This window comes from Adiantum capillus-veneris, chromosome 23 (assembly GCF_014529385.1).
Source record: "Adiantum capillus-veneris isolate H3 chromosome 23, ASM1452938v2, whole genome shotgun sequence".
In the NCBI taxonomy this organism is placed as follows: domain Eukaryota; kingdom Viridiplantae; phylum Streptophyta; class Polypodiopsida; order Polypodiales; family Pteridaceae; genus Adiantum; species Adiantum capillus-veneris.
This window is the reverse complement of record NC_140953.1, coordinates 24,000,556-24,013,307: the sequence shown is the minus strand read 5'-3', so window position 1 is coordinate 24,013,307 and position 12,752 is coordinate 24,000,556. Positions and strand designations below refer to the sequence as shown.

Sequence of the window (12,752 nt, the reverse complement as noted above, 5' to 3'; positions counted from 1 at the left end):
CTTTTGGGAGCTTTGTTAGGGCCTCATCTTCAATTATTTAATTTCTTGCTTTGGAATCTGGAAGATTCTGATGAGGGTGCACATATGGGGTACACAAGGGATTCATGTTGAGTGCATATTCTTTATAGAAGAATGTTTTGTGTATGTGTATGATGATTTTAATGCTTTGATTATGGGATGGTCTTACCAAAATACTTTGGCAGTGTCTAAAACCCCTTACAATCTCAAGTATTAGGTATGGGATACGTAACATACATGGTGTTACTTCTTTGTTGGAGCTTGAGTTACATACGTATCCAAAACTTGCATGCTTGAATGAGTTTAGCTCATGCTTGGTTGCCTTGATTTCTTGACATGATTGAGTTGCAGTTGCTTTGCTCTGTATTTGTAGGCGAGGCTTTGTGAAGGTTTGACTGTGTGAAGATCCTCTTTGGAGATAAAAGCCTTTAGCTCTTGATGATTGGAACTGATGCTTGTAGGATCTTCAAAATTTTGTGTGAACGGAGCTTTAGTGCTCAAATAATGGCTATAGGGTGAGCATGGTTGTGGCAAGATGGCCTTCCTTAATAGAATCTCCAAGATGCCAAGAGTGAGCCCATGGGAACGAATGCTTAGCTGATAAATTCCAAAAATCTTGCTAAGTTTTATGCAATGTGCTTCAACAGACCTTTTCAAGCCTCAAAGCTTTCCTTAGATTTTTGCAGATCTCCAAGCTCTCCTTCCCCAAGAGCTTCAAAGATTCCTTGCAGCGGCTATTATCTTATGTGAGGGGAGGAGCATAGGGTTGAGAAATCTGTGGTTCTGATATTGGTTGAAAGGGTGTGGTGGTGTGTCCACGTATACTTGTGGCAAGGGGAAGAAGAAGAGAAGAGCATTGGCTAGAGGACAATCCCCTCAAGAAAGGACTCATGTGTGTGTTGCCTTTATTATATATGTACGAAGATTAAATAGTTAGTTTTAGAGTGCAAGTCATAGGTTGCTCGGGGAGGTCACCGAAGAAAAATGTAACCTATCACCTGAGTTCAACAGAAGGATATTTAAAGTTCTTGAAACTTTCAAAAATATATATACAGAAGGATACTATTTTTTCAATTAGCTTACAGATTTTAAAAGAAAATATTACATTATATTCCTAAAAAATTTCACAGATAAGGGGTTTTACAAACATGTTTTGAACGCATGTGATATGACAGTTTTACACATAGTGTACCCCCCGAGATAGGCAGGGACCACAAGCCTTTATCCTGTTGGGGGAAGTCTTAGCTTACACTCACGGGTGAGAACACTCCCTAAAAGTCGAGCATGCACCATAAAAGTGCATAGTCACCTTATTCGTATGGAATCTACAAAGCCTCACACATACTACACACTTGATGGCCACATGCTGCTTGTGTTATCTCATAGAACCCTTGCCATTTCCACTTGTGGTGCATATCCATTCAACCATTGATTTCACTTCTCTACATTGAGTCTATATATGGCCAATACTCAAAGCGTGTATCTCTCTCTCCACCAATTTCAATCAATCAAGCAAGCTATTTTCATTCTATATTGTCTACTGAGCTCACTCTCCAATCTACTCCTAATTATCTAAACCTTGAATGCCACAATGGTGTATCCCCCATAGCCCAACATGTGGTATCAAAGTATGGTGTGTGATTAGCACTTCCTAATCACCCTTATATGATCCTAGTAGGTTAGAATTAGCATTAGAATACATCTTTAGAGCTTAATCAAACTAAATGTCATTGGATATGTGCAAAGGCTAAAGACCTTTGGGCCACTACCAAGAAATTAGACGAGATTGAGCATTAGGAGCATCAATCCCCCGGCTAGATCACTCTTGCCGTTGTAGTTGTAATCAATTTCATTGCATTTTGCATTTACTTGCTTGATTGTGTGCATGTTGCGTCTCTCTAGAGCTGAAATTGATAGTTTGAATGCAACAATTAGAGTTTGAATTTTATGTGTGTGCGTAGATTTTGTCAAGAGCTCTCTATTGCACCTATGCATACTCTAATTGGAGCTCATATGCATATTCTATTGGATAATTAAATTTGAAGCTTTTGAAAAGCTTTCTTCTACTGCTATTCATTTGTTCATTTAGCTTTTGATATATTGTGTGTGTAGCTTAGAGGACAAAAGAAAAGGCCTAATATGTTTGTTTTTTGCTAGTGGGACCTCGCCCTTCAATAGCCGTTTGGGAGCAAGGCAGATTTTTCATCCACTGCTCACGCCTTCAAAGCTCGGGCCAACCACCAACCGGCTTAGTGCTCGTCATCAAGACTGACTAATCGTCATCGCTGGCATCATCTTCATCAGGAACCTACTCCTACCATGCGTTGCCACATCAGCTCGCACTCGACCCCCACATTTTGTCTCTGTTGCCTACTCAGAGGCCCGTAGCCTTGCTCACGTCATCTTGCTCAGCTCGTCGTCACCTGCTTGCCACCTGCCCGCGGCCCGTGCCCCTCACAACCATTGGCTATGCAACGAGCGGTTTTGGCTTTGACACCTAATGGAATTGCATTGCCTTATAAATAATGGAAATTTCATTTGAAAACAAAAAAAAAGCTTAGAGGCCTTGAAGCTAAGGTGCAGAAAGAAAGCGGCTTTGGAAGCTGAAAAAGGGGAAAAAAAGGGAACATTCGGAAATTTGAAAAGAGTAGAAGGTAGCGCTGGGCAATTGGATAGTTCTAGAAAATTGAATCCGGAGAATTTACGCTCTTAGGGGAGTAGCACTAGAAATTTTTGGCTTTGACAAGGGAAAATTGTAGATGCAAACACTTGTGGGCGGTTTTTTGGAATTGGGCAGCGTGGAAAGGAAAAATGGCAGTAGTGGACAAGGCCTTGAGGTAGCACATACAGTATCAAAGAGGTGTGATTATGCATGCACACGCACAAAGCAAGATAGCGCTCAATTTCAACACTTGCACATCGTATTTTTGGTAAGGAAGTGTGTAGGGGAAGCAAAATGAGGTTGAAGCCTTCTGGTGCATTGTGTGTGTGTGCATGCTACACACACACTCACCCTCCGATAGCACATCGCACATAGAGAGAGCGAGCATAGCTCTCCGGTGTCATCACATGTAGAGTGAGAGAGAATCCTCTCCAGTGCATATCCTATTGCCATTGACATATATACAGATAGAGAGAGAAATGAAATGTTATATTAACGTCTTCAAAAGGCCAAAATGACCTATGAGACCAATCTGTTACAAAATGGTGAATCTAATACCATGTCTGGGTACAAAAGAACTAGATACTACTACTAGAATACATCCTCATCTGCACTTTGGATATCGAGAGAGTATGGCTCAAATCCTCTGTTGTAGTCTCCGTCGATGTTGTGTAGCTCCTCTCCTCAATCATGGCCGTTTGGATCTTGGTAGCTCTTGTGCTTGGTCGATGAGAATGCCGGTAGTGATCGAATGAGTGTGGGCCGAGCTTTGCAATAATGATTGCTCCTCTGGCTGTCCCATATCTAGTGAAAAGAAATTTGTAATCTGTCTCTAGGACTGTCTCTCTCTATCTCTTCCCAGTAAAGTGTCTATATTTGTGTAATTCAAGTAGATATAGCCCAAAGCATCTCTAATCCTCATAACTCATGACCCTAGAGAAAGGACCGAAACCCTCTCTGAATAAGCAATGGAAACGGCCCTGTATCTCATAGTACATTGTGCAATGACATATGTAATGTAGCTCTGTCTCTGGCTCTAACTGGCATGAGCGGCATATCCTGTTGTCTGCTGGTATCCCTCTAAATCTACCAGTCTCGACTCTCAATCTCCAACTGATGTGAGGATATGCATATCTGACCAACGGCACACCGCAAACCATAAGACATATGTGTGTACATGTAGCTAGGTCGAATCACAAACCCATCTCCTGTGAGGTGGATAAGATGCTCTCTATAGAAAGCCATCTTCATGCCCAACTCTTGTGGTGGCTCTATCCATGCCCTCCTGGTATCCAGTTGGATCAGGTCCTGACGAATGAGTCTAGTAATCTCCACCCGTGTAAGAGACATCGAGGGTACCTGAAGAAAGTACTCGAAAGGGGACAGCCTGTTCATGGTAAAACCATGCATCTGAAACCATGATGTCATTTGTGCATACCAGCATGAAGTGTCCCCCTGAAGAGCTAACTGTCTGGAAGACTCAAGGGCCAGTCTAGCATATCTGCCTCTAGTAGTATCCCACAAGCTGTGCACAAAGGAGACTGGTCTGGTAAGCGCCTCAATCTCCATAGTAGGGGCAACTAGCTCTACTCGAATGATAGCGAGGGGTACGGAGGCCTTGGCTCCGATCAGTCGAGAGATCATAGACACCAAGGGCCTCTCCATACGTCTCCAACCATCCTGGCCTATAGAAGGTCCCCATGTCTGCACCCCATACAACATAGCTGAGGCTACTAAGGTATCATAGAGCCATAACTTTGTCTGAGGTTCCTGGAACTGAATCTGCGAACACGTCCTCTCCAAGCCTCCCAAAGCCACAAAAGCTCTAGTCAATCTAGTCTTTGTTGCTCTCCCCAAAGAAAACCTCGGCCCAGTGAAGACAACCCCAAGGTAAGTGTATGCATCTCTATACTCTACAATCTCTTGACCATATGTGAAAGTCGGTGATGATCTCCTGACCCATTGTGGTGTGGTGTTAAACACCATAACCTTGGTTTTACCAAGGTTTACAGACAATCCACTATCCTCTGCAAATTTGTGTAATCCATCCAACTGTCGCTGCATACCCTCTGGTGAGTCAGAGATCAACACAATATCATCAACATATAATAACAATGGGATCCACGTCCCTGCCCGGTGGGCACCTCTATTACCCTCTTTGTCAATGTAATCAGACACCTCATCAACATACATACCAAATAGATTAGGAGACAATGGGCAACCCTGTTTCACCCCAATGGTGGAGTGAACTTAGATATCCCCTCTGGAGTGCATACATGTCCCATCATTGATGTGTATAGAGCCATAATCCCCCAAATCAACACTATGGGCACCTCCATCTTCTGCATTCTGCGCATCAATTGAGCTCTCGGTACCATGTCAAATGCTTTGCGGAAATCCACAAAGCTACAATAAATCCGTCTCCCATGTAACTTGCCCTCCTCAATGATGGCTCTGAGTGTCAAAATATGATCAAGAGTGGAGAAACCCCTCCTGAAACCGGCCTGGCCCTTTGCTCGTACACCCTCACCCTCTGACCAATTACTCAACTGCTGCTCAAGAATGGATGCATACAACCGTGCCAATGTGTGCCCAACCATAATAGTGTGGTAATTCCCAGGCTATGTAGGATCACCTACTTTGAAGATAGGCACAATAGTAGACAACCTCCAAGTCCCAGGTAGCCCCTCACACACAGCACGATTGAACAACACTGCAAGAACCTCTACCAACATATCTCCAGCATGTGTAAAGTGCTCTGCTACTAGACCATCATGATCATATGCCTTGCTGGTCCTCATCCTGTCAATGGCTCTCTTTACCATCTCAGTGGTAAAGAAGGTGCTGGTAGGTGGGCATGGCTTTGTAGGATCTGGAAGGGGGTCCTATCCAGGAACTGTATATAACGATGAGGCATACTGGCCCCACACATTAGGAGAAGTAATCATTGGTGGGGGAGGGAAGTGCTCATGAAAGAATCGCCATGCCTCTCCTGAGTCTCTACTCAAGAACAACTGATACAAGTCTCGCTCCATCTGGGCCAAGTAAGCTCGTTTCTTTCGTCACACAAGACGTCGGGAAGCAATCCAAGAATGTCTGTAAGTGATGACTCCTAAAAGAAGATCCCTCTGAAGCTGGGCTCTCATCTCTTTGCACTCCTCATACCAACTATTCTGCGGCATGCTCCCTGAATATCACCTCCGACCCGGCTGAGTGTGTGGGTATGCCTCTGATGATGCACCATGTAGTGTCTTAGTTAGTAAAGTGGTGCACGCCTCCACTGAGAGGCCAGGACCAACTGTGCATAGACGGCTATAGATCTCCTCTGTATAAACTGAGTCAGTCTCTGGTGTAAACGTATAACGGGCATGTGACCTACCTCCTGATGTCTGGGCTGTACTATACTGAAATGAAATAGAAGATGTCAAAAGTGCATGATCCACTGCTACGCCTACTGGTTTGGCTCCCACTATGAAATCTTGAATACAAGGAATAAAGCTCGGCTCTGCCATAACATAGTCCACTGTATTGGCTCTGTGTCTATGTGGAAAGCATGTGAAACCGGCTGCTCCAGAAAATCGTTGTAAGCCATTAAGTATGGCTAACCCATGTGCAGTCGTCATCTCCGTGAGGTATCTCCGGGAGTAACATATGGCAATGTATAGAAATCAGCCTGTGTCAGCTCTCAGCCTCACCCAAATATATCTAGCATGATCATCTCTCCATACAATATGTAGTAGTGGCTCTAACTCCTCCCTAAATAGCACTGCTACTCCTCCTAAACCTCTACTCCCATGCTCAGATCTCGCAGCTGTCCTGTGGGCTGTCTCCCATCTGTATCCCACCACATGTAACATGAGCTGTCCTGGGACTTGATGCGTCTCTGAGAAGAAAACAATGTCCCTGTCTCTGAAACTGTCCTCAAAGGCATCAACGTCCAACCTCATAGATCCATTACAATACCAAGTAGCCATCTTCAGTGTGGTCCCATAGGTCTCACACCGTCATGTAGAGCGCCCCTCTACAATCACCACCCGACCATCTCTGTAAAAGGCCATCCTTGTCGCCGTAATCTCTAGCATTACCTCTCTCATATGCGCAAGCTATGAGAGAGTGAGATCATCACCGAGAAAAATACATGTCTTTTTGAGAGTAGGCCTCTTTCTCAAGAATTCCTTCTTCTCTTCCTAGGAGGGGAAGTGTAGTATGAGAGCTCTCCCTTTTGAAGATTCTCCTGGGCCATCACTCTTCTTGCCCACTCTCCATGCCTTTGTGTGTAAAGGCTTGTCCACCCCCATCATGGATATGAGGCTTGTGACCTCTTTTTCCACATTGATTATGTCCTTGAGGCTGGTTACCCTCACATGTAGAGCCCGCATCCTCCTCCTTTGTTCCTCTTCGAGGGTCATGTTAATAAGAGTGGGTGTACAAGGAGCTTCCATACCTTTCCCTTTCTTGGCAACCTCAATCCATTTTTCGGCCTCCTCTACTTTCTTTTGTGTTGCGGAGATGACCACAGCCCATGACTTCTTCTCCTCACCTTCCTTGATAACCCATATTTCTTCTCTCATGGTATTCAATTGTTCCATCATGGATGGCTGAAGTTCGCCTTCTTCGAGCTGCCCAATTTTTGCTTGTAGATTTCAAACGATGGAATCTTGGATGACCACTTTCTCCTCGAGCGAAGCGATCCTTCTACACATGAAATCTCTTTCTTCGGTCCATCTATGAAGAATAGTTCTCCTCTCCTTCCTCCACTCTTCAAGAGTCGTTTGTGCCTCTCTGACCAACTACAAGCTCCGTGGGATGAATATCACGCGCAAGTACCGTTTCCGGTGCAACTTATCTCAGAGCGTGAAGCATGATGGCAAGCGCCTCTTACTGCTCGCCCGAGTAGGAGGATTAAGACTTGCAGATAAAGTCTTACCGAGGGGGGAGTGCATGTCCCCTTCGCAATGACTTGGAGGGCGGGCAATCAATTGAGCAAATTCTGATGAACTGCCCGGCCTTGAGCCGAGCTCAAGTTGATCGTCTCAGCGGGTTGTCGTGTACCATTCGGGACCTTCAGGACCCGGCGGGTGTCACTCTAAGTGACAACGAAGTTACCATTATCCTCCTTGATGGGGAGGCTCGTGGATTTAGGTTGACTTTCGGGGTTAACCGGCGTCCGCATTCGAGGAAAGCGGCTGCAAGGCACCACCTTGTAGCAGCTTTCCTTGGTGAGGCAATTCCACAGTATCAAAGAGCATTAAACGCTAGGCTGTTAACCTAGCGGGCCCGATTGGATGAATCGGAGATAACTCAGATCCCTCTGACGTCTAGAAGGGGGGGAAGGACGAAATTCTCCTTAATAGAAAAAAGTTATGAAACTATGTGCTAGACTCGAATATGACTTTAAGATACTGATACATGGGTTGCCTTATCAATGGGCAAGAAGAGTGTTGGAGACTCTAATTGTCGCCTGATCAAGACTCCACCTACAAGCCGAGAGAGAGAGAGAGAGAGAGAGAGAGAGAGTTTAGTTTTTCTCTCCAATTGCATCACCCTCTTCTTTTTCTCTCGGATTTGACATCGATTCATCTTTGGCTTCCATCTCTTTTCTAACACCTCTCTTTGACGTTTTTGACGTACATTTGCTCTCCTACATCGACTAGAGAGCGAGGCAGTGAGAGAGTGGGAGAGCAATGGGAGACAAAGAGAGAGCAGACATAGACTCTTCTCTCTTAGCATTCTCTTGAGAGATGAGTTCCTGAGCAAGAGGCAAGGATTCATCACCGACACGATAGGTGGTGTTGACATGATTTATGGCACTTGTGGTTTGCTCATGGGATTTTGATCTTGGTTTTTTCCAAATTATCAACTTCTACAGACACAAGGATTACAATTTGCTAGATACATGTTTTGCACCAGGTCTTGGTTCCGATGAGAGTTTATGCATTGATCTATGCATAGTGGATCACATTTTACATGCTATGAGCTCTATTAAGAGTGATATCCCGATTATTTCTCTTCTTGACTCTCTTCAAGGCCGCTTCCATTTTTTGCTTAGTCTTCGTTTGCAGTATTTTCAATTCTTTGAGGAAGTTTCTCTTTTTCCTTGGACTTTTTGCCCTCTATCTGTGCTTTCTAGGAATTCGAAGGAAACATCATCAATGAGGCCCTTCGCATGTGCTTTCTAGGAATTTGAAGGGAACATCATCTTGAGGCCTTTCATAAGATTCTTCATTAGATATTGGCTCTTTGTCATCTTTAGCGGGGAGCATAAGAACTCAATCCTTGAGGCTTGGGTGATCTTCTTCATAGAAGTAGTGTCCAAACCTTTCACAACTTTTGCATGAGACTTGGTCTTTTGAATAAGTTCTAGCTATGTTGGGGCAAGTGGGAGTTGTGCTATCGTGCCTAGTGCCTGATTGGCTATTCTTGTGAGCATAGGGCTTGCATTCATGTATGATTTGAATTAGTCACTGCTTTTTAAGTTCCCTTTGAAGATTCCATCAAATAAGTAGCTATCGAAATCACATCAGACCATTCTGTTTTCTGAGAACCCCATCGCCATGATGACAATGATATGTCTAAGCGACTGTGTGTACGTAGGAGTCTTAGAGATCTGGAAATGTTGAGATATATGCCATAATGCCTGCCAACTCTATCTCTGGGAGCAACAGATCTTTGTATGTGAAATCTTACCCCTTCAGTCTGAGAAAATCTCTATCATTGTCACCTTTACTTATTTTTGACAACAGGGTATGGCTTCCTGCTGGGATGTAGGGTGCCTCGATGACAATGTCTGCTATAATCTTTACTAGCATCTTTGTCAATCATGGTGGATTCCCCATTGTACATTGTACATCGATCCGGTGATGGATTTGGACCCTGCTACCTATGCATGTTAATCGTGACCATTTACAAACATTAAATATATCATTTAAAGATTGTCACCTGCTTTGGGATTGTCGCTTTAACAAGGCCTTCCTGGACCGCATATCCGCTTGTACACGTCTCCAATTTCCATTGGCGGTTTTCCATAGTCGTTTTTGGCTCTTTGAAATTCTCTTGGATCCCCTTCAACGTTTTGCAGTCTTCTTCCCCTGGGTCAGGTTTTGGTCGCTATGGTCCTTATGGGGCCAACACAACTTTTGCGTATTCCATCAGCAAGGTATGGATCCTTTTCCTTTGTTCCATATTTTCACTTGGGCAATCCTTACATTTTGCACTTGATATTGGGGACATATCCTTGGATGTCTTGCAACTATTCTATGTGTGCTTTTAATGCCTTCCCTTTTCAGAACACTTCTGTGTTGTTCTTTGTATTTGATATTTCTGATGGGTTGGTTTCCCATTCGTAAATTAATCCAAGATTTACAAAAAAAAATAAAAATGTGTGTGCTGGTGCTATGCTGGTATTTCACAAGGGCTACATGCAAGAGTCCATATATAGGTAACACAGGATGTCACTACTGAGGATAACAATGCGTGTATGCATAAAGTAAAGTAGATCCCATCAAGTGAGGAAAACAGACTAAAATTCCTCTTCAATAACAAGTGATGCAGTATATGTTTTGGTATATTGTGAAGGTGCCTTCTAATCCCCGAAACATGCAACAAAGATTACATAAAACTTTCTTGAAGGCCAAAATAATCCATGAGATTAGGTCCAACAAGTATTATCTTAAGGGTAAGGTAGAAGTTAGATATCGAAGATGCATGAGAAAGCATGGCAAATGTAAACTACCAAAAGAATTATTAAAAGGTCAAAGAAAAAGATAGAACTCTCTCTCTTTCACTGACAATTTGATTAGGATTTGCCGCCACTAAACATTTCTATCATGTAGACACACATCTTTGGTTGAGAATTAACTCAAAAAGTTGACTCACAAATATGTATATAAACTACCACAAGACCTCACTGAAGATCAAAAAATAGGATAGAACTATCTATCGTGGATTATTTGATTAGAACAATATTCTCTCCAATTAGTAAGACATTAAGAACCATTTGATTCAATTACCAATGCACTGAAGAGAGAAAAAGTCAATCTAAAGGATGACAAAGGCCTTTCCAAGTTATGTCATCAACCCTGCACTCTCTCTGTCTCTTTATCCTTGACAGCCCATCAAAGACAAAAGAATCTGACATTGGAGGGTGATGCCTTTTCCATCCCAATTGCCACCCCAATTTGCTGGAGAGTGGGTTAGCAATGCAACGATCACCTAAGTACACATGATTTAGAAGGGACACCCTGTCGTAATTTTCTATTTTGGCGCATGCATGAATGTACATAGATGTGCTCTTGTAGTTCCGTCCTAGAAGGCCTCTTCAACACAATGATTTATCTCAAAGCGCTCTAGATCTACTTCTAATCAACAATAACTTCTCTACAACTCTCCAAACCATAGCACATGTGGGCTTTTTGTCCAAACATGCGCAAAAGACGGTTTCCAACGTCCGGTGCTACCGCAGCTTGGCGAACATCAAAAAGCAGAGCAGCACCAAAAAGTCCCCATTACATCAGTAAACATGTAGTGGGACACCTTTGTATCCTGCATCCACCTTGTGCCTTTCATATAGTTCTTGAAGAGCAGTAATAAAAAGAGCTTGTACTTCCAATACCTGAATAGCAGAAACAATGATTTCAATATCCAAGACCCACATGTCAACTAAAACATGCAAATATCAGACGCTACCTCTTCTAGTGTTGGCTGGGGATTTTTTTTTAGCTCAATAGGCTTCCCAATTGCAATATACAGCGGTCGAGGAAAAGGAATCGGGGATCTGAATTGAGAATTTTTAGAAAAATCCATACAGAGTACAGAACTACTAAAATGCTAAATTTCAACAGGAATGAGGAATACCCAAACATGCCCCAAAAGACTAGCGGGGCAAATCGTAGAGCTCGACACAGTTGATTGTAAACCATACCCTTGGGTTTCCACCACTTATATGTCTGAGTCTGCATCAGCAAACAAAGACCCTTTTTAAAGCCCCCTTTCAAAAGAGGATAATCCAAAAGAAGACACCCATTAAAAGATTTACCTGTCCAAAGATGAAGCAAGGAACTAACGGAGCACCCAACTCAATGGCTATACGTATGAAGCCGAGCCTTTGTTTCAAATATACAACCTTATCAAGATACACCAGACTAGAGTATCAAAGGACTGCAGCAATCTTATTAAAGGAATGATGATCACCAGTTTTTTTTCATAAATACACTTACCTCACGATCCTGTTCCATGTAACACATCTCTCTGACCCCTCCAGGGATCAGGATACAACTGTAGTTCCTGCTTAATGTATCTACTACAATCTTTCTTGAAGCAGGTGCTAGGCCCAACCATGACCACACATGCCTCAAAAGTGGAGTTAAAAACACCTGCCAAGTACGAGCATTTTCTTTAAATGTAAAATGCATCACAACTAATGATGCAAGCATGCATGTTTGCACATTTTCTAAAGCGCAAAATCACTGTTCTACCCATCAACATACATATTGCGGATGGACTTTCATATATATCCCCATCCATCCCCCCACCAATACTAGACAGATTGTCAAAGACAAGCACGAAAATCAACATTGCAACCCAAGTCCATAAATAAACTTCAGACATTTGTCCTTTGAGGCCAGTGCAGGTGCAAAGGCATTTGGCAATAGGATATTCCTTCATCGCCCCACAGACATAAAGATGTCTTTCATTGAATAGCTCAAGCATGGATGTTATATGGCACTGAGAGAGAGAGAAATGAAATGATATATTAACGTCTTCAAAAGGCCAAAATGACCTATGAGACCATCAGATACAAAGTGGTGAATCTAATACAATGTCTGAAGTACAAATACAAAAAGTACTGAATGTAAAAAATGAAAACTGAAAATGAAGTGTGAAATGTGAAATGTGAGAATGTAGAATAGGCCCTCAATGACAATCTGAGTGTCGTGCTAGAATGCCTCTGATCCTCTGCTAGAGTCTCTGTTGATGGAGTGTGCTCCCGTGTCTCGGTCGTGGTCGTCTCGATCTCCCGAGCTCAGTCGCCCTATCAATGAGGGTGCCTCTCGTATGAATGCGGGTACAACCC

General features: G+C 43.2%; 1 protein-coding gene across 1 annotated transcript in view; it reads right to left on the bottom strand.

The window, feature by feature from the left end:
* Positions 1–10,601: 10,601 nt before the first annotated feature.
* Positions 10,602–12,752, bottom strand: part of LOC147427522 (diacylglycerol O-acyltransferase 2D-like) — a 113,546-nt gene continuing 111,395 nt past the window's right edge. The window contains exons 5-9 of the mRNA XM_086496595.1: positions 11,896–12,051; positions 11,715–11,801; positions 11,534–11,631; positions 11,366–11,453; positions 10,602–11,291 (exon numbers count right to left, since the gene is read on the bottom strand). Of these exons, the coding sequence (XP_086352721.1) occupies positions 11,190–11,291; positions 11,366–11,453; positions 11,534–11,631; positions 11,715–11,801; positions 11,896–12,051 (531 nt within the window). The 3' untranslated portion in view covers positions 10,602–11,189. The remainder of the gene's footprint in view (positions 11,292–11,365; positions 11,454–11,533; positions 11,632–11,714; positions 11,802–11,895; positions 12,052–12,752) is intronic.